This window comes from Chiloscyllium plagiosum, unplaced genomic scaffold, assembly GCF_037043375.1.
Source record: "Chiloscyllium plagiosum isolate Xiang-an unplaced genomic scaffold, Cpla_swu_hap1 HiC_scaffold_45, whole genome shotgun sequence".
Taxonomy (NCBI): Eukaryota; Metazoa; Chordata; class Chondrichthyes; order Orectolobiformes; family Hemiscylliidae; genus Chiloscyllium; species Chiloscyllium plagiosum.
This window is the reverse complement of record NW_028270183.1, coordinates 17,215,619-17,242,236: the sequence shown is the minus strand read 5'-3', so window position 1 is coordinate 17,242,236 and position 26,618 is coordinate 17,215,619. Positions and strand designations below refer to the sequence as shown.

Sequence of the window (26,618 nt, the reverse complement as noted above, 5' to 3'; positions counted from 1 at the left end):
TCCTGAACTCAGAATCCCCTGACCTGCCTCACTTACAGTCACACCCTGTTGTCCCTGAACACTTATTGAATTTGAATTATTTAATCTACCGGGTGTGATAGCCTCATGAACCGAAGCGTCCAGGTTACTCTTCCCCTCCCGGATGTGCTGCAGAGTTTGAAGCTCAGATTCCAGATCATCAATCCTGATCCGGAGTTCTTCCAGCAACCAACACTTGCTGTAGATGTGGTCACTGCCGTTCACAATGGGATCAGCCAGCTCTCACATCATACAGCTACAGCAAATCTCCTGTTCAGTCATCTCTACTTATTTAATTAACTTTTACAATTCATGTACTAAATAATTTCTAGTACTTCTCTGCTACAGTCTTATTCAATTAACCAATTAAACTTTTAATCAATTACACGGTACACAAGAAATATAAATTGGAGAGACTTACCTTAACAACACAAGGGAGTCCTTCTTGGTTAGAGCTCCCGCTCTTCCTGCTACTTAGAACACACTTACTTAAATAGCAATTACTTGCCTTCCCAACAGCCTCGCTTCCGCCAACTCCCGCCGCTCTCTGCTGATACTACTGAAACTCCTGGGCATACTGTGACATTCTGTGTTGACACCACACTTGTGATTAAAAATAGCTTCAGAATGGAAATACGAGGAAGAAGGTTAAAAGATTTCCTTTATATTTTGGGATTTGAAATTTCTCATGAAAGCCGGGGACACTAGGGGTCCAAGGAACACGTTATATTAAAATACTACATTCTGAATGTTGCAGAACTTTTACATTCATCTTGTGGTATGAGCATTGCTGACATTGATTAGCCTGTACAAATTGCTCTGAGGGGAGTGGTGGTGAGCCTTTGTTTTGAACCAGTTCAGTCTGCTGATGGAAGTAATGCCAGAGTACAGTCAGGTACTTTGACAGACTGTTATGGATCAGACCAAATCTCTTGAAATTATATTAAGGAGATAGCCTAGACCCTAGCTTTTATCACATGTCAAGGCCAGTGTGAGGTGATGTGTTCGAGATACATTTCGGTTGGTCACATTACTCGGCTTTAAGCAAAACACACTTTATTCTTACACCCAGTTAAAATACAAACAAAAGAAAGAAGGATTGGAATAACTTAACTCAATTGGAAAACTGAACAGAATAATAGATTATTTAACTCAGACTGTAATTCAGCACGTAATTAGGAAGGCTCATGGGATGCTACTCTTCATCGTGGAAGGAATTGAAAATAAAAATAAAGATGTTATACTTCACTTATACAGGACATTGCTGAGACCACATCTCAATACTGTGGGCAGTTTTATTCAGCTTATTTAAGTAAGGATGTAAGTATGCTGGAGATGATTCAGAGGGGGTTTACTAGATTGATACCTGAAATGAACTTGTTACGTTATGATAGGCTGGACAGATTGGAATTGTTTCACACTGGAATTTAAAAGAATGAGGGGGTGACTTGATTAAAGTGTAAAAACTCTTGGGTAGTGTAACCAGGTGAATGTGGAGAGCATCTTTCCTCTTGTGAGTGAATCCAGAACCAAAGGGCATTGTTTTAAAATTCAACATTATTCTTTTTAAGACGGAGATAAGGGAAGATGGAGTACTGACATAAAGAGTAGTCAGACAAAACAGAACAGTTTTGATTTTTGAAGAACAACATGGAACCTGAACTTGAACACCAGTCTGCAGCACATACAACAGTATATATGTTGTACCATCTGCTCCTGTTCCATATGTTTGTTTGTTTGTATAAATGGAATCATGCAGGAAGATTGTCAACATTTTCACCCAAATCTGAAAGAGTAGCTTCAAAATACAAGTACTGGAAATGCAGATAGAGCCCATTCAACCTTTACCAAACAGTTATGTAATGTAACTAACTTTTATCTTATTTAAAAGTCAGTGTAAGGTGTTGTTTTCTGGATATATTTCAATTTGGCACAGGCAAATTCAGGAAAATAGACTGTTACACTTGTTATTCTGACAGCAGAGAGAATTCCAGCTATAATAGAGAGAAAAGTGTAGCAGCTTCCACAACCAGCTTCAAAACCCCAGCAACTATTGAAAATGAAACTAAACCCTTCATTCTATGGGAGCCTGACTCCACCCATTCATGCTGCTTCTATTGTTCCAACTTAAAAAAGAACAAATGCCTTGCAAGCTATTTATTGTATTGTTTTGAAACAGACTGCTCTGTATCTCTGTCTCAACCTCTCTTCATATAAAAAATAGGACAAAAGACACCTCTTAAAGCCATTGTATCATCACAAAACCAGAGTCATAGAGTTACACAGCACAGAAACAGGCTTTCGCATGCAACTCATCCATGCTGACCAGATATCCTTTATAAATCTAATCTCATTTGCCTGCATTTCATCCATATCCCTCTAAACCCATCCTATTCACATGCACATCCAATTGCCTTTTAAATCGCACCAGTCTCCACCACTTCCTCTGGCAGCTCATGTTATACACGCACGAGCCACTGGGTGAAAAAGTTGCCCCTTGGGTCCCTTTTAAATGTTTCCCCTCTCAGCTTAAGCCTACGTCCTCTAGTTTTGGAGTCTCCCACCCCAGGGAAAAGACCTTGTCTATTTACCCTATCCATGCCCCTCATGATTTTACAAGCCTCTATAAGGTTCAGCCTCCAACACTCCAGGGAAAATAGCCCCAACCTATTCAGTCTCTCCTGATAGTTCAAACTCTCCAACCCTGGAAACATCCTTGTAAATTTTTCCTGAACCATTTCAAGTTTCATAACATCCTTCTGATAGGAGGGATCGCAGACTTGCATGCAATATTCCAAAATTGTCTGAACCAATGTCCCATACAGCTGCAACATCACCTTTCAACTCCAATTCTCAATAAAGGCAAGCATACCAAATGCCTTCTTCACTATCCTACTTATCTGCATTTTCACTTTCTAGAAACTGTGAACCTTCACCCAAGATCTCTTTGTTCAGCAACACTCCTAGGAACTTACCATTAACTGTATAAGTCCTGCTCTGATATGCCTTTCCATAATGCAGCACTGCACATTTATCTAAATTAAACCCCATCTGCCACTCCTTGGCTCATTGGCCCTTCTGATCAATATCCTGTTGTACTCTGAGGTAACCTACTTTGCTATCCACCACACCCCCATTTGCAAACTTACTAACCACATCTCCTACCTTCATAAGCAAATCATTTCCATAAATGAAAAAGAGCTGTGGACCCAGCACCGATCCTTGTGGCACACTGCTGGTCACAGGCCTCCAGTCTGAAAGGAGCCTTCCAAAACCATCCTCTGTCGTCTACCTTTGAGCCACTTCTGTTTGACTCAGTGTCCAGGAAGCCCTGACCCTTGGAGAAGGACATGTGGTGCTTACCTGGTCTGGCCTACATATGACTCCAATGTGATTGACTCCTATCTACCCCCAGAAGCCACATAGCAAGCTATTCAGCCACTGTGCAGTCAAAGTTACACTCAAGGAATTGTATTTTATAGGCAACATCCCAGAGACCACCATCATCATTATCTCTGGGTATGTCCTGTCCTGTTGGCTGGAAAGGCCCATCAGAAGTAGCAGCACAGTGGTACACAGCTGGGACAGAATTGGCCTGAGAATTATAGCTGCCTTCCCCTACCTCTGGCTGATGAATCATTGCTTCTGCTGATGAATCATTGATCATCACTTGGAGGAAGCTCTGAGAGTGACAAAGGCACAAAATGCATTCAGGGTGAGGTACTTCATATCAATCACCAAGGGCAGCTTGATAGCACTAATACATATTGGTGAGAGACCATGTGACATCAGAAGCAGCTACGTTGACCAGGTGGGCCCAAAGTGGACCCATGGCAGCAGCGACAGAGTAGAGTTTGTGCCAGTATAGTACCTGGTGGCATCAATGATGACTGCATTAGTGAGATCTATCGAGGTCTCATAGTGACAAGGGTGGGGGGAGGGGAGGTCAGAGGAGGTGAGATGGTGCCAAGGAATGGTGACTTTTATTCCAGTGAGGCGATAGGGATTCATGCCTGGCTACCAGGTCCATGGCTCTTAAAGGATCACCTAACAAGAAGGACTGTCAAGTTAGACACTTTTTCTTTATTTCTTCATTCTTATGACTTAACACGTTTTAGTTTATTTTTCTGAGTTTTTAAATAGTATTGGAGAGTGGCGACATTGCCAATTACCTTCCTCTGGATTTTGAAACAAATACGCATGAGAATATGTAAATCAAATCAAATCAAATAACTACTGGACTGTGTCTGCAGTAAGTGGTGAGGGAGACAATGCAAAGGGAATACCTACCTGACCTCATGCTCACCAATCTGCCTGCTACAAATGTATCAGTAGGAGTAACCAAAGCACAGGATCTTTTGGAGACAAGGCCATCTTTACACATTGAGGTGACTGTCTGTTGTGTTGTAAGGTACTGCAAATATGTTAAATGGGACAGACCTTGAATGGATGTTCAACAACTCAAGACTGGCAAACATGAACAAGTGTGGGTCATCGGCAGCAGCTGAATTGTACTATAACACAATCTGCAATCTCATGGCCTGGCATATTCCCCCACTCAACCATGACCATCAAGCCAGAGGATTAATAGTTTAATGAAAAGTGCAGGTAGGCATGCCAGGAGCAGCACCAGACATACCTAAAAAATATACTGTGAACCTGGTGAAGCTGCAAAACAGGATTACTTGTGTACTAGACAATGTAAGCAGCAAGTGATAGACAGAGCTAAGTGATTCCACAGCCAATGAGCCAGTTTTATGTTCTGTAGTCATGCCACATCCAGTTATGAATGGTGGCGAACAATTCAAAAACTCAATAGAGAAGGTGGCTCCAAAAACATCTTCATTTTCAATGATGGGGGGTGCCCAGCACATCACTGTAAATGATAATGGTGTAGCATTTGCAACAATCTTCAGCCAGAAGATCCATCTCAGTTTCCTCTGAAGGTTCCCAGCATCACAGATGACAGGTCTTCAGTCAACTTGATTCACTTCACATGATATTAAATTGCTGAAGGCACTGGATACTGCAAAGACTACAGGTCCTGACAGCATTCTGGCAATAGAACTGAAAACGGTGGGCGACATGGTGGCTCAGTGGTTAGCACTGCTGCCTCATAGCGACATGGACCTGAGTTCGATCCTAGCCTCGGGCGACTGTCTGTGTGGAGTTTGCACATTCTCCCGGTGTCTGCGTGGGTTTCCCCTGGGTGCTGTGGTTTCCTTCCACAATCTAAAGATATGCAGGTTAGGTGAATTGGCCATGCTAAATTGCACATAGTGTTCAAGCATGTGTAGGTTAGGTGTATTAATGAAGGATAAATGTAGAATAATTGGGTAGGGGAATGGGTCTAGGTGGGTTACCTTTGGAAGGTCAGTGTGGATTTGTTGGGCCAAATGGCCTGTTTCCACACTATAGGGTTTCTATATAAAAATCTACATAAAATGCAATGTGCCCCTAGTCAAGCTATTCCAGGAGAGATATAACACTGGCATCCTATGGATGATGTGGAAAATTACCCAGGTATATCTTGTACACAAAAAGCAGCTAATTGTGGTCCTATCAATTGGCAGAAAACTGTCTGCTGGTTGGAGTTATACCTGCCACATAGGAAGATGGTTATGGTTGTTGGAGGTCAGCCATTTCAGCTCCAGGGCATCTCTGCAGGGTTCTTTAGAATAGTGTCCTAGGCCCAGCCATCCTCAGCTGCTTCATCAATGACCTTCCCTCCATCATATGGTCATAGGGAGGTTTGCTGATGATTGCACAATGTTCAGCGTCATTTGCAAATTCTCAGATACTGAAGCTGCTTGCGTGGCTTGGGCTGATAAGTGGCAATTAACATTCACATCACACATATGTCAGGTAATGACCATCTCCAACAAGAGTGTATCTAAACCTCTCCCCTTGATAGTCAGTGGTATCGTCATCACTGAACCCCACTATCAACATCTTGGGAATTAACACTGACCATAAATTGAACTGGACCAATCACATAACAGTAGGCTAGAGGCTGGGAATTCTGTGCTGAGTAACTCACCTCTGACTCCCCATAGTGTGTCTACCATCTATAAGACACAAGTAAGGGGTGTAGTGGAATACTGTTCATTCGTATTGATGCGTATAGCTCCAATAAAGTAGTTCAATTGATTGATAACCACACTACCACCTTCAACTTTGCACCCACATTGCATAGTGTCAGAAGATGCACAGCAGCAAATAACTCATCCTCCTTAATCAGCACATTCCAAATCTACAAGGCGAAAGTGAGGACTGCAGATGCTGGAGATTAGAGTCCAGAGTGTGGTGCTGGAAAAGCACAGCAGGTCAGGGAGCATCCAAATTCATGCCAACAACTTCCTAGAAGTATAAGAGTAACAGATCCATGGGAGCACCACTACCTGGAAGTTCCCCTCCAAGCCAGTCTTTCCTTCAGTGGCACTGGGTCAAAATCCTGGACCTTCCTCCCTAATGGCATGGGGCTGTCCACATGGCAAATGGACTGCAGAGGATCAAGAAAGCTCTCACCATCACCTTCTCCAAGGCAATTAGAGATGGGTAATAAATGCTGGCTCTGCCAGAGTGGAAGAATATCTAAAAGAAACCCTCTCCTGATGCTGCCACAACATTGTAATCATGTCTTGGCACGAGGAATGTGCAACTCCTCAGGAAAATAGGGTTGAGCCGGAAGATCAAATCTCATTTTCTGAATGAATGAGCTTGATGGGCTGAATGGCCTGCTGCTGGCTCAGCTTGCTGGCATTGGGAAGTAGCTACTGGAGAAAGAACAGGCACATTTGTAAAATAACATAATGATACAGGTGTAAACAATGAACCTTTCTCCATTGGGTAGAGAGATTTATGTTCAAAACATGGAAAGGGAATTCCTTTTAAATTCAGTGACACAAAACCCATCATTGGTGCTTGGAGGATTCAAACCCAGAGCTGCTTGCTCAGTGCTGGGGGGACTACCCACTGCACTACAGGGACTTCCCTAACAAGGGATCAGGAACCTCTGTATTCCACTCAGCAAAATGAATCACCTTGCACTTCACCAAATGTCACTCCAAAAGTTTGTTTATAGAATAGAAAATTTTAATAAGTGGCCCATATTATTCATATACACTTCCAATTTGGGATCAGGTATAAATTTTGATATCTTAACTCAAATTTCTCAAATTGAGTTTAAAAGTCCTCCTGCTGTCTAGTGTCCATTATTGGATATATATCAGAGCAAGAAAAGAACAGAAACCAGGCTCACCAATGCACATCCTGTTCGCTGGAGGTTTGAATCCTTCCTCACATCGCTTGGCTTTGCTTCTCCATGAAGAACATCCATTGCTAAAGCAGATCACTGGGACTAAATAGAAATTCATGTATTTGATAAAATATTTATATCAAGTTCTATTCAGCCATTACCCTTTTTCTTGCTGTTCCATGTTGGCTCTCTTCCTGGTTAAATCACTCTAGGGCTCTATCATTCCCTCTCTAAACCTTCTCCAACCCTGTAAACTCTTGAGATCTGTAATCCTTCAAATCAGCAGTTCCATATTCTTCCCTAAACCTCCCTAAATTCCCTCCCTAAACCTTTGTCTCCTGCTTTAACAAACAGCTTATAAACTACTCCTGTGGTCAAACATTTATCCACTCGTTCTTATGTTTCATTTTGGGACTCAGCGCTAATTTTACTTTGATTGCTCTCCTGTTGGAGCATAATGAAAATCGATAGAATATTGCAATGTACATCGTAATGTAACAGAACCATCTGCAGTTGCAATCAAGTGGCTGTGGAGAAAGGATGGAATAATTTGTACTGGTGAGAGATGTATTTACAGAGAACAGTATCAGGTACAATAGCGAAAATTAGAGAGCTGGTAGAACTTACTAGATCGGGTAGCAACTACAAAGGGGTAAGGTGAAACCATTGCAGGACAGAAATCACCAAAAGATTCAAGAATAGTCATTGGTACAATGTATAGAGTAGAAACCAGAGCCATAAGCTTTGTGGCAAGACAGGTTACCTGTGAAGTATCCTGGAACTTCTCATTATGTCAAGGGTGCAATCTATACACAAGCTGGTATTGTGCACTGTTTCTCACTAGCAATTGATCAGCTCTTTCCAGTTAGACAGAGAAAATCTTAAAACCATAAATGCTGAAGTTTCTGACATTTTTCCAACTTGTCAGCATTACACAACCTCACCAGAGAATTTTTGTCGTGCAGAAGGAAACCATTCAGCCCATCACACTGCACTGGCTTTTCAAACATTCCCTTGTGTAAATCTCTCCTGTTTTCTCCCTATATCCTTGCACACTATTTCTATTAAATAATCATCTAATATCCACAATTGAACCTGCCCCCACCACACTTCCTGGGAGTGCATTCCATACCTTAGCTATTACCAAACTAAATGTCTTATCATTAGTTGTGTGGATTTGCTGTCCACCGGCCCTCCCAATGTGCAACAAACCCAGCTGGCATACCCCACACCTCTGGTGTTACAGTCCATTTCTCACAGTGGTTGAACTATTTGGGTCTTTTCTTAATAGATGTTCTCTAACAACTTTTAAGGAAAGCTCAAAAAATTGATTAGAAAGACCAAACTGTTGACTCAACTATAGCCAAGCATGATGAACAATCCAGAGAGCTTTCATGGATATAATCTTTGCTTCAGACAGGTGAAGGCTGGTGAAACTTCCCAGAGACAGATGTAATTACTTTGGAGGCAGTTCAGAACTTTCACTAGATTCATTCGAGAGATGAAAGGCCTGTCTTATTAGAAGATATTGAGCAGTTTAAGCCTATACACGCTACTGTTATGGACCAGACCAGACCATAAGACCATCAAAAAATTTTAAGAAGGTAGCCTAGACCCTATCTTTTTCTTATTTTAAAGGTAGATGTAAAGTATGTATTCCAGACGTGATGCAAAAGGTCAAACCACTCGACGTTTAGCAAAACACAATTTATTTACTATGTGGAGGTGCCAGTGTTGGACTGAGGTGGACAAAGTTAAAAACCACACAACACCAAGTTATAGTCCAACAAGTTTATTTGGAAGCACTAGCCTTTGGAGCGCTGCTCCTTCATCAGGTGGATGTGGAGTATAAGATAATAAGACACAGAATTTATAGCAAAAGATTACAGTGTCATACAGTGAGATATTGAACAATCCTGATTGTTAAGTCTTTCATCTTTTAGAATGGGTTGCAGGTTTCAGTATATTAATATGTAAATCGCAGAACTTTTTTAAAGTCACATTCTCGAGATAACTTAAGGTTTTATTCAAAAAGTGACATCTCAGCTCAGATAACAGAGTCAGACTGGTTTCATTTCCAAAGTGGAATTTACAAAACATCACATGCATTGACTGCCTAGAGAGAGAGAGAGAGAGAGAGAGAATGACAGAGAGAGAGAGTGAGAGAGTGAGTGAGAGAGAGAGAGTGTGTGTGAGAGAGAGAGAGAGTGTATAGTGCAGTGGGATCACCTGTAGTGTGACATGAACCCAAGATCCTGGTTGAGGCCATGCTCATGGGTATCTCCTGGTACCCTGTATGACAGTGCTATGGTCAGTTTGCTTATCCTCACTAAAGTGCCCACTCTCATCCACACACAGTAAGAATCTCAAGCCTGTTAGACAAGCGCAGAGGCTGAGTTTTCTTCAGCACTACCTCCTGGATTATTAGACAATAGACTATAGACAATAGGTGCAGGAGTAGGCCATTCAGCCCTTCGAGCCTGCACCACCATTCAATATAATCATGGCTGATCATTCCTAATCAGTATCCTGTTCCTGCCTTATCTCCATAACCCTTGATTCCACTATCTTTGAGAGCTCTATCCAACTCTTTCTTAAATGAATCCAGAGAGTGGGCCTCCACTGCCCTCTGGGGCAGAGCATTCCACACAGCCACCACTCTCTGGGTGAAGAAGTGTCTCCTGAGCTCTGCCCTAAATGGTCTGCCCCGTATTTTTAAGCTGTGTCCTCTGGTTCGGCACTCACCCATCAGTGGAAACATGTTTCCTGCTGCCAGAGTGTCCAATCCTTTCATAATCTTATACGTCTCAATCAGATCCCCTCTCAATCTTCGAAACTCAAGGGTATACAAGCCCAGTCGCTCCAGTCTTTCAGTGTAAGGTAATCCTGCCATTCTAGGAATTGACCTCGTGAACCTACGCTGCACTCCCTCAATAGCCAGAATGTCTTTTCTCAAATTTGGAGACCAGAACTGCACACAGTACTCCAGGTGTGGTCTCACCAGGGCCCTGTACAGCTGCAGAAGCACCTCTTTACTTCTATACTCAATTCCTCTTGTTATGAAGGCCAGCATGCTATTAGCCTTCTTCACTACCTGCTGTGCCTGCATGCTTGCCTTCATTGACTGGTGTACAAGAACACCCAGATCTCTCTGTACTGCCCTTTACATAAATTGATTCCATTGAGGTAGTAGTCTGCCTTCCTGTTCTTGCTACCAAAGTGGATAACCATACATTTATCCACATTAAACTGCATCTGCCATGCATCTGCCCTCTCACCTAACTTGTCCAGGTCACCCTGTAATCTCCTAACATCCTCATCACATTTCACCCTGCCACCCAACTTTGTATTATCAGCAAATCTGCTAATGTTATTGCTGATACCATCTTCTATATCATTAACATATATTGTAAAAAGCTGCGGTCCCAGCACGGATCCCTGCGGTACCCCACGGGTCACTGCCTGCCATTCCGAAATGGAGCCATTTATCACTACCCTTTGTTTCCTATTAGCCAACCAATTTTCAATCCAATCTAGTACTTTGCCCCCAATACCATGCGCCCTGTCTCGCTTGTAGTCACACTTTCCTGCACCTGACCACTGTATGAATTTGAATTAGTTAATCTAAGGGTGTGACTGCTCCTGAAACACAGTGTGCAGGTAACTCAACCCCCTCCCAGATGGGTCACAGACTCGAGCTCATCTACTGAAGCAGAGTTCCTCAAGTAACCAATACTTGCTACAGATGTGAACGCTAAGAACCACAATGGGGTCCACCAACTCCAATATGATGCAGCTCCAACATGTTGCCTGGTTCAACATCTCCATTTTAATTACTTAGTACTTAATTCTTAATTTGAGTTTTAAAAGTTTTGTTCTGCTCTTTTTGCTTGGAACCTGTAAATAGATGGAAGGCCCCTGGTGTTGGGTTTCAATTTATTCTGTTTAAAAATACCCCACAAACTATGAGCCAAAAAAAACAAGCACAAAGCACCTCTTCCTCTCTGCACTAAATTCCCACGCTGCCTTCAAATATCCCATTCTATACACTCACTAGAGTTCCTTTATCGGTATTCCGAGACCACTTTGTAAAGCCAGAGAATAAGAAAGACTGTGAACTGACTCCAATGAGTAAGGCAGTAATTTCACTGCAGGCCGGGTTTAGCAACAGTTTATAGAATCATCTCACTACACGTGACAGCAAACAGAATCTATTTTGTGAGGAGAAAGTGAGGATTGCAGATGCTGAAGATCAGGGTTAAAGAATGTGGAGCTGGAAAAGCACAGGCAGTCAGGCAGCATCCAAGAAGCAGGAGTGTTGACATTTCAAGCATAAGCTGATGAAGAGCTTATGCTCAAAACATCGAATCTCCTGCTCCTCGGATGCCGTCTGACTGGCTGTGCTATTCCAGAATCTATTTTACACCAACATTGTCTAACATTTCCATTGTAGCAGGCCTCATGGTGTCTCCATATGGAGCATAAAATGAAACCTCATTTGGTCACAACACCTAGAAGAGAAGTAATAGTTAAAAAAAAACTTTATTCCATTAAGATACAATTGGTGAAGAATTGTAATTAACTATTGAACAGTCTAGAAAAGTTCAAGAACATGTTCTTTTGCAAACATAATTTCATTGCAATTTTAAATTCTGTTAATTGACATTTCCACTTCAAACATTAATCTTAGAAAAGCATGTTCTGGTGTTAAACAAATCCAGAAAGCAGGGTGTCAGAGCAGTATATATAATACACCTTATTATCATTCAGCTTGCAAAGAGACATTGGAGGTAAAGCAAACAAGTCAGAAACCAAATGTGGCTGTCGTTAGCGCTGAATCAACCAGGGTAAGGTGGGAGTGTGAGCATTATTATCAATACCATCAATGTGTACATATGTGAGTGTTTTGTGTGTATCTGTTATATCAATGTCTCTGATGGCTGTGTATGTGGTTTGTTATATGTATGTGACTGTATGTGTGTATATTGTTTACATATACATGTGTCTGTGGGATGTTACCATTGAAGCCCATGTCCTATGAAAGAATGAAGAAAAAGCAACAACTTGTGCGACGAAACAAAATAACTTGCCTGGCAAAGCTAGAAAAGCCAACAAAACACAAATGCAATTTTTTAAACAATGCACACGCTGTACTCATAGACAGACAGAGATAGAGACACAGATACACAAACCAAGGATGGTCTTTTCGCTGTCACCTCTGGACTCCTCAGGAGGGTTACGTTGTGTTTGTCTAGTTGAGAAAATAAATGAGGATCTTTTATTACTTGCCCCTCTTCAATTCGGCAGATATTTAAGAAAGATACAATTGGCCTGAAACCCCTTGATGTTACAAAATGATTGTTATGCCCGGAGTTTGCAGGATCAATGGGAGATCATAAGTTGTGGGAACAGAGGTAGGCCATTCAACCCATTGAGGCATCTCAGCAGCAGAGGTTGGGTTGGCACTGCCATTTTTTGACAGGGGAGCACCAAAGCACATCTGCCCAGCCTGTTGGAAATGTTTATTCCATCTTGAGATGTGAAGTTGAAGGGCCCAAGATCTCTGTACTGAACATGCTTCTCTCTAACTCCTGAGCAAACAGTTTATTTTGCATTAACATGTAGCTCACTCCATCAGTGAGGAAGAAGGCGTGACAAGGCATAAATACTCTTGTGGACGCTAACCCTCCCACTTACTGAGGTACCAGTTCACCACTTCGAATCTGGGACACCCCACGCTGGTCTAGGAGGAAAGAGTGGAGTGTCTACACTGCAGCAGGAGGAAGAGGAACTGAGTGTAACAAAATCAAGGAAAGAATTGAGAATGAGAGGGAGCTAGATAAATCTATCTTCAGGGAACACCCGCAAGCCTCTCCACCTCCACCCTCCACACCACACTGATCACATTCCCTCCAGGGCCCACATTCTCTTGTTCCTTTCAGAAACAGTGAAGTCGCAGGAGCAGTTGTTAGTTCTGAGCTGGGATTACAAGGAGATTTGGGGAATTTCCGCAGAATTAAGTTCCTAACTCGATTGAATCAGGCAATGGGTTAGCAGCATTTATCTCATTTATCTCTTTACGCAGAGAGTGGTTAGGGCGTGGAATGCCCTACCTGCTAATGTAGTCAATTCAGCCACATTAGGGAGATTTAAACAATCCCTAGATTAGCACATGGATGATTTTTGGATAGTGTAGGGGGGCGAGCTGAGAATAGTTCACAGGTCAGCGCAACATCGAGGCCGAAGGGCCTGTTCTGCGCTGTATTGTTCTAAGTTCTATGTTCTATCTGTTGCCCTTCATTCTCTTTCTATCTTGATTCTCTATCTTCTGTCCCATCTTGTTTGGAGGAGATAGTGGTGTCTTGGGAATGCCACTAGACTTAGAGGCCCAGGCTAATTCTCCAGGGACAAAGGTTTCAATCCCACCTGGGCATCTCTGAGAATGGAGGGTGAGGAAGCAGGATATGCTCCTGTGGACGCAAAGTGAAAGCATGTCATTCTGAATGTGAGCATGGACATCACTTGATCATTCCACAAGAGAAGGTGAACAACCTGCACCTCACAGTCCTCCACCTGCACATATCCCGTGAATACAGATACATCCTGAGCTCAGACAGAAGGCTGGGAACTCAGATTAGGAGGTTTCTGCAAAGGTATCATCTTGAAAAGACCATAGACCAGTGCTTCCCACTAGCATCCTGCTGCGTATGGGTGGAAGGTGGAGGGGGGATGATGAACTGGTTCAAAATGCAATTCACTGACACACATTGTCATGGGCAAGGTCAACTGAGGGAACAAACCCAAAGCTATCCCCAACACTCCCATGTGACATTGCATAATCCGATGAGCTCCCACACACATGATGTGCCATCATTGAACATTATGGCTTTGGGCGTGATGTCCCTTTAAGAATTCACCATGCGAAATGAGCCAAATAATGGGATGTTAATACATGACCACAGGTCTCAGGCTTTCTACATCATTCAAGGCACAGGCTATGTCTTGGGATTACCCTATGTTTTGTATATTAGTGTAGGAATTTTACTAATCAGAGAATGGGATTCACTTAGCTCATTTATATTACATTTACTTTAATACAAAAATATTACTCCAGTCATAAGGAATGTAGTTTTCCCATTGAAAAGAGAGATGAGAAGCAGTTTCTTCTCTCATTGGGTCATTACTGTTTGAAATTCTCTCCCCTCAGGGGGCAGAGGAGGCTGGGCCATGGAAAACATTCAAGGCCAGATTTGACTGATTTTTGGTGGACAAAGGAGTCAAGAATTATGGGGGACAGGCTAGAAGTTGGTGTTCAGAGCAGGATCAGAGGATGGAGAAGCCTACTTCCTGCACACTCTTATACTCATGTTGAAGACGCTGCTGATTTTATAATACAGATTACACTGTTTTAAATAAATATATTATCTGGTGGCATTCATGTTTATCATAAGAACAATGTCTATACTTTTGTTTCTGGCTGAAGTCAATTTATGTAGGACGTTATTTAACATTGAATGCACATAAATTCATTCCATTTAGTTGTGAAAAAGCAAGAAACTATTCATACATACTCTATGTTCCCTTTATTTCTGATTTTTTTTGTAGAGATGAGCAGATGAGATGGGGTGGGGAGAGGTAGAGAACAATATTGGTGGGGTAAGGTGTCTGGGGTCCATAGGATCTTTCTGCCCTGCCTGCAGTATTTCGTGGACAAAATGTTTCACCACAGCTTACGAGCCAATTTCATTGCACATCAATTACCTTTTGAAGCCTCACTTCTTACCTCGAGAGAACTCATCTGAACATTTGAGGTGTTTCTGGTTGAGTCTGTGCTTGACTTGATGAACCATTTCCGAACTTCATCCCTCACCTTCAACAAAATGAGGACAATTAAGTCAGTCACAAGAGATTGCGTTAAGCCTGTGGAGAACCCTGGTTGGACCCAGCTCACAAAACTATGACCATTTCTGGTCACCATGTTGTCAAATTAAAAAAAAAGAACCATGGTGAAGGGCAAAGATAAAGATTAACTAGAATGACATCAGAACTGAGGGGCTAAGCAGGAAACATTGAAGAGATTGGGCCTGGTTTCCCCAGAATAGGGGAGGTTGAAGGGTGACTGTTGAGTGAAGGGAATTGTACTTTTATTCATGGAATAGCTACAGAACATTTGCCCAAGGAGCTATGTCATTGTCATGTCAGGTCACATGGAACTGGAACCTGACTGTGTAAAGTTGTGGAAGATTCCTCTTTTTTGTTGTATATGGTTATCTTTAATGAGGCCTTTAATGTTCACTTGCAGGATTGCAGACTTGATCTTATTACGATGACTGTAATTTTGTTTCCAGTGAGATTCCACAGGGCTCTTGCTGTTTTAATGCACATTATTGATTTCATTATAGGAGGCATGATTAAGAAATCTGGAGAGGACATGAAAATTGGTGATGTGGTAAATAATGAGGAGGCTAGCTGTAAACTGCAGGACAATAACAATGGACTGGACAGCTGGGCAGAGCAGTTCCAGAAAGGTGTGAGGTAATACACTTGGGGAGGAATAACAAGGAAAGGGATTATAAATAGTAGGACACTGGGAGGTGCTAAAGGTCAAAGGGAACAAACACAGAAAATGTTGGAGAAACTCAACAGATCCAGCAGCATCTGTGGAGAGAGAAACAAAGTTAACGTTTCAATGTCCAGTTTGACTCTTCTTGAGAACTTCAGAAGATGAGAGAGACCTTCTTCTGGGTAAGCACGGGGTCCCTTAAGATAACAGGGCACGTGGATAAGGCAGTTAAGAAGGTAAGTGGGATACATGCCTTTATTAGCAAAGACAGAATACAAGAGCAAAAAGGTTAAGTTGGAACTGTAGAAAACACTGACGAGACCACAAAGAAAGTACGCATATTGGTCTGGTTTTCACATGGTAGGAAAAATGTGATTGCCCTAAAGAGTTGTGAGGAGGAGACTCACGAGGATGTTGCCTCAGCTGGAAGGTCTGAGCTTTGAGGAAAGACTGGAGGGACTGGGCTTATTTTCCTTGGAGCAGCAAAGGTTGAGAGGGGACCTGATAGAGGTGCATCAGATTATGTGGGGCATGGATTGGGTGGATAGGAAGATGCTTCTTCCCATTAGTAGAGAGGTCAGTTATCAGGATGCATAGATTTAGAAGGCTAAGAGGAGAGTTGAGAAGCAATGTTTTTTATCTGAAGGTTGGTGGGAGTCCAGAACTTACTGCCTGACAGGGTGGTTGAGTCAGAAACTCTTGTAACATTGAAGCAGTATTTAATATTCACTTGCATTTCTGTAGCCACCAGGGCATTGGGCCAAGCACTGTAAAATGGGATTAATGTAGTCAGAACTTTGTTGACTGGGTAGCTATGACGGGCTGAATGGCCTCCTTTTGTGTTTCAAGTCTCTATGAGCCTATGAGCTATGATGAACAGGGATAGATGGAGCATGAGTATCAGGAGAGACTAGCTGGGCTAAATGATCTGTGTGTGCACTGAACTTTGTAGTTAACTCTTCATGACATCATCATAGATTCCTACAGCATGGAGACAGACCCTTTGGCCCAAACTGGACCATGCCCACCAAAATGTTCGTCCACTCCAGCCCCATTTCCCTTTCCATTGGTCCATATCCTTCTAAACCTTTCCTATCCATGTATTGGTCCAAGTGTCATTTAAATGTTGTTAATGTACCCTCCTCAACCATCTCCATTGGCAGCTCATTCCATGTGCGTACTACCCTCTGTGGAAAAAAGTTACCCCTCAGGTTCCCTTTTATTCTTTCTCTCTAACCTTAAAATGATGCCCTCTAGTCCTCGATTCTCTAACCCTGGGAAAAAGGCATTCACCCTATCCATGCCTCTCATGATCTTATACATTTCTATAAGATCCCCCCTCAGTCTCCTTTGCTCTAAAGAAAAAAAGTCCTAGCTTGTCCAACTTCTCCCTACAATTCAAACCCTTGAGTCCAGGCAACATCTTTGTAAATTATGGTGGATGCGCAGAATGCACTGCCAGTAGTGGTAGTAAAGTCAGATACATTAGGGACATTTAAGTGACTCTTGGTGACAGTAAGATGTACAGTATGTAGGCTAGTTTGATCTTCGAATAGGATAAAAGATCGGCACACCATCAAGGACTGAAGGACCAGTACTGTGATGTATTGTTTTATATTGTAAATTTCTTCTGCACTCATTCCAGTTTAATAAAATCCTTCCAATAACAAGGTGACCAAAACTGAACACAATACTCCAAGTGCGGCCTCACTAACATTCTGTACAACTGCAACATAACTTCCCAAATTCTATACTCAGTGCCCTGACTGATGAAGGCCAGTGTGCCAAAAGCCTCCTTCACTGCCCTGTCTACCTGTGACTCCACTTTCAGAGAACCATGCACCCGAACTCCAAGGTCCCTCTATTCCACTACACTCCTTAAGGCCCTACATTCACCATTAAATGTCTACCTTGATTTGACTTTCCAAAATGCAAGACCTCACACTTACATTAAACACCATTTGCAATTTCTCAGCCCACTTTCCCAGCTGATCAAGGTCTGCTGCAATTTCTGATAAACTTCCTCATTGTCTATGACACCATCTGTTTTAGCGGCATCTGCAAACTTACAAATCATGCCTTATACATTCTCATCCAAATCACTGATATAGATTAAAAACTGCAATGGGCTCAGCATGACCCCTGAGGTGCTCCACTAGTCACAGGCCCCCGGTTGGACAAGTATCCTTCCACTATTATCCTCCACTTCTTACCATCAAGCCATGATGCATCTTTGTGTCTTTTACTGAAATTAAATGGCTCCAGGTTGCAAAATTCTATCAAACATTCATCAGACTGCTGGCAGTGAGAGTTACTGGACAGTCACTTTGTCAAACAGCCAATATCAGACCCATACCCAGTTCCACTGGTCAACTCTCCTTTCCTGTTTCACAAATATAGCATGGCTTGGAGAGTCTCCAGTACCTCCACCTGTAGTGGAGACCGTCTTACCTGGCGATTGGAAACACAGTAGACCAAGAAAATAAAGAGGCCCTGGAGAGTGTTGATGACAGTGAATAGGTAGGAGAGGAAGAAGGTGCTTTTGTTGATATTAAATATCCCAAAGATCCAAGTGAATCCCAGGACAAACAACCGCACAGTCGCCTTAACGGTCACAGTCCTGTCCAAAAGGCACAAAATAAAAGAATATTCATGTTAATCCATCTCACCTCCAGATATCACAAAGAGCATAGCAGCCAGTGTAAACCATTTGCAGTTTTGTCACTATTGTGATGTAGGAAACATGGCATCCAATTTGCGTGCAGGAAGCTCCTGTCAATAGCGTTGTGATAATCTGCTTTTAGATGCCCCCTTGTAGATTATTATTTGCAAGGACATGAGGGATATCTTTTGTTGTAATTGTGGGATGGGATCTTGTAATCCAGCTGAGAGAGCAAATTGGGCTTTAGTTTGATGCCTCATTTGAAAGTGGCTACCTCTGATAGTGAAGTACTCCCTCTGTACTGCACTGGGGTCTCACCCCATCCCCACACCATCCAGCTTTCAATATGAAAGTAGAATGGAGCAGAAGAGAGAGATCTCATTTCAGCCACCGCTACTGGGTCAGAGTGAATGGTGCTGTGATCTGAAGGCAGTAGGCCACAGATTTTCTGCTTGATACTTACATGGTGTCTTTAATCTTTGACACATTCATGTCACGTGTGGTCAAATGATGTCTTAGTAAACAGAGTGTCCAGATGTACAACACCATATTCACCTGGAGAGAAAGAGAATCAAAGTTTGAGAAACAAAGGCAGAATGATATCTTGGAAATTCTCAGTGCACAAAATGGTCTCTATTTAATCATTCCAATTATTGCCATCCAATCTTTCTTCTTGCACTTAATGTTTGCTGCTTGTTGGGATGTGGGCATGTCTGGCAAGGCCAGCACTTGTTGCTCATCCCTAATTGCCCCTGAGAAGTCGGTGATGAGCTAACTTCTCGATCCACTCGAGTCTATGTGGTGTGTTAAACACCAGGGATAATGGTTACTTAGACAGAGGCCAGCAAAGTACCTTTCCAATTTATTTCGGTTAACACACCAGTAACTCAAACCACACTGCTGACTTCATCTCTACAATCTAGCCAGTGAAGGGGAAGGTGATGGCATAATGGCATAATGGCATTGTCCTTTGCTCAATAATCCAGAAACTGAGAAAATGCCTTTGGGGAGTTGAGGCCAAATCCCACCAAGTGAGATAATAAATTCTGTTGACTATCATTAAAAATGTCATCTCATGTGGGTGTCTCAGGTTGATTAAAATATCTACACCTAGTTTCGTATTCATCCAATTATTCCTTCATTAACATTGGTAACATGTTTCATTTGGTCTCTAGTGAACCTGCCAGCATTGTATTGTTGCTCTGAATATTGTGTGTTTGGGTGGTTTAACTCAGTTCGTTTACGGTACAGAGTAATATGAACGGTGTGGGTTCAATTCCCCAACCAGTTGACATTACTGTGAAGGTGCACCTCTTTCCCTCCTCACCTAAAGTGTGGTGATGCTCAGATTTAACCTCCCACCTATCACTAATGAGAGAGCAGCTCGATGGTCTGGTAGGACAATAGCAATTTTACCTTTATAACTGAATGCCTTGCTTAGGTGGTTAAGAGTTAATTATACTCGCAGTATCTCAAGTCAAATTTAGGCTAAAATAGGCAAGGTTGGCACTTTTCTACCTTAATGGATAATACAACAGTTTTGCGATAGTTATTACTGAGACCATGATTTTATTTCAGATTTACTAACTAGTTGAATTTAAGCTCCCCTCAACTTTTTTATCTTTTCTTGTTTAAAATTTCTCCCTTCTCTGCATGCCTGTAAATTTGACCTGACAGACAGCCTGAGCTCTCTCTCTCTCTCTCTGTGTCTCTCCTGAACAAGGCCTCGTGCCTGGAGAGGTCCATATGGTTACCTTAGTGAATATTCAGAAGTGAGGAAACAGCAGAAGGACACGTACCACAATCACAAGGCAGACTGGCCCTTGGAAACTCCATCGAAAGCCCCACTCTAGGCTCAGCCAGCAGCTGTGAGAACCAAAGAAATCATTACTGCATGTCATCCAGGCAATGAAGTACATTTGCAGTGTTGTCGCTATTATCATGGGGAAAAGACAGAAACCAGTTTGTGCACAGCAAGATCCCACATGTGATAGTTGTAGTGTAAGGGGTTTATGTATGATATGCAAATGTGACACAGTATACATCATCTCAGAAAGTGATTGAATGTCACATGATATAACCACGATCTTGCTCTTGACCATAGCTCGGTGGCAGTATAATTTGTTGTTACTTTGAGTTATGTACCTAAATATTAATCCCTTGCATCCAACCTCAGCAGACACTGTAGCTATTTGTCAACATAACAAGATCAAGAATATTGAAAAATAGGAGCAAGTGACAATGTTACAACAATGAGCAGGATTTAATGACTTAATGGTTTAATGAGATTGCTTCCAATTTGAATCCAACAAAAATAATCTGCAAATAAGAACTAGGAGAAAGTGAGGACTGTAGATGCTGGAGATCAGAGTTGAAGAGTGTGGTGCTGGAAAAGCACAGCCAGTCAGGCAGCATCCGAGGAGCAGGAGAATTGATGTTTCGGGCATAATCCCTTCATCAGGAATGAAGCTTGTGGGCTGGGGGTGCTGAGAGATAAATGGGAGGGGGTGGGGCTGGGGGTAAGGTAGCTGGGGATGCGATAGATAGATGAAGATGGGGGTGAAAGTGATAGGTTGGAGAGAAGGGTGGAGCAGGAAGGTGGAAGGAAGATGGACGGGTTTGACCATTCAAGACAGTGGTGCTGAGTTAGAAGGTTGGATCTGGGATAAGGTGGGGGGAAGGAAAATGAGAAAACTGGTGAAATCCACATTGATCCCATGTGGTTGGAGGGTCCCAAGGCAGAAGATGAGATGTTCTTCCTCCAGGCATTGGGTGGTTAGGGTTTGGCGATGGACAAGGCCCAGGACCTGCGTGTCCTTGGCAAGTGGAAGAGTGAGTTAAAGTGTTCAGCCACGGAGCATTGGGGCTGGTTAGTGTGGGTGCCAGAGATATTCTCTGAAATGATTTGCAATTTGGCATTCTGTCTCCCATGCAGGTCCTGGGCCACCTCCTTCCCACCTATCTGCTCCACCCTCCTCTCTGAACTATCACTTTCATCCTCACCTTCATTGACCTATCACATTCCCAGCTACCTTCCCCCCAGCCCCAGCCCCAGCCCAACCTCCATCCCATTTATCTCTCAGTCCCTGTGGCCCACAAGTCTCATTCCTGATGAAGGGCTTATCCTGAAACATCGATTCTCCTGCTCCTCAGATGCTGCCTGACTGGCTGTGTTTTTCCAGCATCACATTCTTTGATTGGAAATAAGAACCTCCTGGTGACCATAAAACCATTGTTGATTGTCAGGAAAACCCCATCTAACTCACAAAAGTCCTTCAGGTAAGGAAACCAGCCACCCTCACCTGGTTTACCCTACATGTGACTCCAGACCTACAACAATGGTTGACTCTCAATTGCCCTCTGAAATGGCTTAGCAAGAAATTTAGTTGTATCAATCACTACAAAGTCTCAAAGCAAGACGGCAGCTCACCACCACCTTCTCCAGGGCAACTAGGGACGGGGCAATAAATACTGGCCAGCCAGCAACACCCATAATCCCACAAAATGAATAAATAAAAATTATAAATTAGGAACAACTGAAAATGTTACACTAATCAGCAGGTATTAATGATTTTATGTTTGAATGAGATTGTTTCAGAGGAGAGTCCCAGTTCTAGGACTTTAGGGAGACCTCCCACACCGCTTCTCTCGTTTTTCATTAGTAGTCAATAAAAATTAGATCAAAGAAATGTGAAGGGTCTGCGGACTTGTTTTATATTCATTCCAGAAAGTCAGGGCCCACCTATCAACGGGGTCACCAGACAGTGAGGAGTAATAAGATTTTCGATGCTGCCCCCAAAATCTGAGAAACAGAAAATTCAAAAGATTTGGAGTGAAAGCTATAACATGACTACAGTTGGAGAACGCCAGTGCAGTTTTGGCCTGCTTATCTAAGGAAGGATGCATATTTTCTATTCAACCTGTTCAGAAATGTTATTACACACGTCCGGAAGAGATGGGTCTTAAGGTCCCTGAACACAGAGGTTTAAGGAAGGCTCTAGGATGCAGTGCAGCAACTGGTGATGTGTAACAAAGCCTTGCAACATGAGAACAAGATCTTCACACAGCATTTCATGCACACAACATGCTTACACAGTGGCATCCTACACAATAAGGAAGGCAGGGTCAATTGAGGCAATCTAGAGAGCATTGGATGACATTTTTTACATGTAACGATGTGTACGGACATGGGGAAAAGGTAGGAGATTGGCTGTAGGTAAAAGAACTGGACTAGATAATGGAGCTGGATTAGAAAACAGAGCCGGTGCAGGCACAATGTGCTCTATGGCCTCCTTCTATAATTTTATGAATTAGTTCCGGGGATGAGAGGGTTGTCCCACGATGAGGCTGAGTACAATTTTTGAAAAAAGTTATTCAAAGAAAATGCTTGTCTAGTAGAGTAACCATGTAACCACGTCTTTAGTTGTTAAAAACCCACCTGGTTCACGAATGCTCCTTTGGGGAACCTGTTATAACCATAGAACCCCCACAGTGTGCAACAGACAATTTGGCCCACACTGATCCTCCACAGAGTATCTCACCCAGACCCATTCCCTACCACTCTACGTTTCCCATGACTAATGCATCTAAGCAACACATTCCTGAACACTGTGGGCAATTTAGCATGGCCAATTCACCTAACCTGCACATCATTGGACTGTGGGAGCAAACTAGAGCACACGAAGGAAACCCACACAGACACGGGGAGAACGTGCAAACTCCACAGTCACCCAAGGCTGGACTTGAATCTGGGTCCCTGGCATTGTGAGGCAGAAGTGCTGACCACTGAGCCACCACGCTGCCCTCAGACAATCTGCTCCACACATGACTCCAGACCCACAGCAATGTGGTTGGCTCTTAACTGCCCTCTGGACAATTATGGATGGACAATAAACGCTGGCAGAGCCAGCAATGTCCACATCCCATCAAAAATAAACATTCAGAAGAATGAAACATTGAAATATACAAGATTCTGAAACAGCCCGTCAAAGTAGATATAATGGCTTGACACAGCAAGTGACTCCTTTGGTGCTGTTCACTCTGTGATGTCAACTAAACATAAATGTTACTCACTCTTTTTCTGATCCGTAGCCATAGGGACGGATCGCTGCTGATATAATTACAATCAGTGCAGAGACAGCATAGCCGGAGGGATACAGGTATCTTCGTCTGATGACGTATGTGTGGGTAAACTTTGTGACTGTGAGGTGTCTGCACACAATGAAAACCTGCAAAGCATCCAGGAACATCCAGGCAAAGACAGTTAGAAAGAAGTAATGTAGGCATCCTGCAACCAGGGCACACACCACCTGGAGGGAAGATCAGAGTAATTGGTTAGGCTTCAGCAGTGAGCAAAAACACACAGCCACAAAGACAGACAGAGAGAAACACAGGCAGACACACAAACACAATAAACACAAAGGCTAACACTCTGAAGGCAGACATAACATACAGATACAGAGAGACACACAGACAGAAACATGGATGGAAAGATCATCTGGAGACATATGCAGGCAGTCACTAAGAGATAAACACACAGACAGTGTTGACATAGAGGCAGAGACACAAAAACAGAGGCAAATACAGATAACATCCACAGGCAGAGAAACACAATGATAAACTAAACAGACAACAAAGGCTGAGACACACAGAGATAATCACACATAGTATAGTCAGAGAAACACAGAGATAAACACATGAACATGGGCAGAGACACAAAAACAGATGGTTGTAGATACAGGCAGAGGCAGACAGACAAATACATGTTCACGGCCAGAAGCAGCACACACAAAGATGGGTAGAGACACGCAGAGAAACAGGATAATATATGGGGATTTTGTGAAATTTCTAACTTTGAGTTGTAATTAAGATAATAATAGGGCAGAGTTTGCTGACTTCAAAGATCAGAGGACTTTCAGCAGGGCCCTGACCTACTACTAAATTGCCAATAGACAGACGAGGATGGAGTAATGGAAAGTTATACTGGTGAGCTGTAGGTGCTTTCCTGAGCTGAGGAGGAATAGTAAACAGTGAAGAGAATAGCCTCAGATTACAGAAGGATGGAGATCGACTCCTCAGTGGCAAATGGAAATCAATTTGGATAAATGTCAGATGATGTATTTGGGCAGGACAAACAAGGCAAAGGAATATGTAATGAATGGTAGGACCTTGGGAAACACTGAGGATCAGAGGGACATTGGTGAGCATGTCCATCGTGGAATGATTCTAGGAACATCTCTGGGACAGACACTCGAAACAACCCTGCTGCCCTGTGGCTGACCACTACAACTCCCCCTCCCACCCCACCAAGGACATGCAAGTCCTGGGCCTCCTGCACTGCCAAATCCAAGCCACTTGACTCCTGGAGGAAGAACGCCACAACTTCCACTTGGGACCCTCCTACCACATGGCATCAACTTCAATTTTGTCAGTTTTCTCATCTCCCCTCCCCTCACCTCATCGCAGATCCAACCCTCCAATTTGGCACCGCTGCCCTGTACTTTCTATCTGTCCATCTTGCCTCTCACCTATCCACTCCACCCTCCCCTCTGACCTAACACCATCACCTCCACCTGCATCTACCTCTTGCCTTCCCAGCCATCATCCCCAGCCCCACCCCCACCTTCCTATTTATCACAGCTCCTTTCCCCCACCCGACATTCCTGATGAAGGGTTTAGGCCCGAAACATTGATTCTCCTGCTCCTTGGATGCTGCCTGACCTGCTGTGCTTTTCCAGTGTCACACTTTTCGACCATTAAGGTAGTGAGACAGGGAGATAAAAGTGATTAAGAAGGGATATAGTAGTCGACAAATAGAGTTTAAGAGTAGGGTGGTTATGATCAAACAGTGTAAACTCTGGATAGGTTGCATCTGGAGTATTGTGTACAGTTTGGGAATCAACATTATAGGAGGAATATGATAGAGCTAGAGAGAGTGCAGAGGAGATTTACCAGGATGTAGCCTGATCTGGAGAGTTTTAGTTACAAAGAAACATTGGACTGACTAGGCTTGTTTTCCTTGGAACAGAAGAGACTGAGAGGGGTCATGATTGTGATCTTTAACATTATGAAGGCAGAAATAACATAGACAGGAAGAAACATTTCACCTTGAGGGATGGATCAATGACCAGGAAGCAGAGATTTAAGGTCAGAGCCAGGAGATTTAAAGGGGATGTGACGAAAACCTTGTTCACCCAGATGGTGGTGGGAATTTGGAACTCACTGCCTGAAATGATAGCAGAGGCAGAAAGCATCATAACATTCAAGAAGTCATTAGATGTGCACTCGCAATGCCAAGGTATACGTGGGCCAAGGGGTGGAAATTAGATTAGAATAGTTAGGTGATTGTTTTTGGCTGGCATAGATGCAATGGGCCGAAGGGCCTTTTTTTGTGGGGTACATTTCTGTGACTCTGTGTTATTCCGTATCTTATTGCACATCTCAAAGATGACAGCAAATGGAATTCCTTTCACAATCCCATCTTGAGTTGAGCAGGATAGAGACGGAGATCTGTGTGTGGCTGTTGTGAAGGAGTTAGGGCTGCACTCCACTTCCCAGAAATTCACCAGAACCTCATCAGAACCAATTCTGGAGTCACTGTGGAATGGATACCGGGGCAATGCGTGAGCTGGTGTTGAGGTCCTTTCCATGGAGACTCCTCTGTGGTCCCCATTCATTGTGGCATATAAGACCAGTGTCAAAACTGATTTCCAATATCCTCTTCTGGTAAAGAAGGACTGGTGCAAATCTGGGACTGGTCAGTGGATGAGCACTCTCTTTTGGCTGACCAGAAACCCACTGGGAACCCACCATGGATATTAAATGAAATAATAATGCCACATTCCCCAGCACCTCTGTCTAAAGATATCAGCAAAGACAGGGCACCAGGGCAACCTTTCTCTTTCCTCACAAGTTTCATTCTTTCACACAGCAGGGGAGGCAAGCTAACAGGGAATTTTAGTCCAGTCCTTCTATCGGACTCTCCAAACCTGTGACTCTCCAAACCATCTAGAAGGACGAGGGCAGCAAATACAGCTGAACATCACCACCTGCAAGGTCCCCTCCGAGCCCCACAACATCCTGGCTTGGAAATATATCACACTTTCCTCACTGATGTT

At 43.1% G+C, this 26,618-nt stretch overlaps 1 protein-coding gene across 1 annotated transcript in view; it reads right to left on the bottom strand.

Annotated features, from left to right (window-relative positions):
- Positions 1 to 11,578: 11,578 nt before the first annotated feature.
- LOC122552192 (adhesion G protein-coupled receptor E3-like) overlaps positions 11,579 to 26,618 on the bottom strand; it is a 52,585-nt gene continuing 37,545 nt past the window's right edge. Inside the window, exons 12-17 of the mRNA XM_043694788.2 lie at positions 23,575 to 23,810; positions 20,301 to 20,367; positions 18,965 to 19,056; positions 18,291 to 18,459; positions 15,060 to 15,146; positions 11,579 to 12,527 (exon numbers count right to left, since the gene is read on the bottom strand). Of these exons, the coding sequence (XP_043550723.2) occupies positions 12,513 to 12,527; positions 15,060 to 15,146; positions 18,291 to 18,459; positions 18,965 to 19,056; positions 20,301 to 20,367; positions 23,575 to 23,810 (666 nt within the window). The 3' untranslated portion in view covers positions 11,579 to 12,512. The remainder of the gene's footprint in view (positions 12,528 to 15,059; positions 15,147 to 18,290; positions 18,460 to 18,964; positions 19,057 to 20,300; positions 20,368 to 23,574; positions 23,811 to 26,618) is intronic.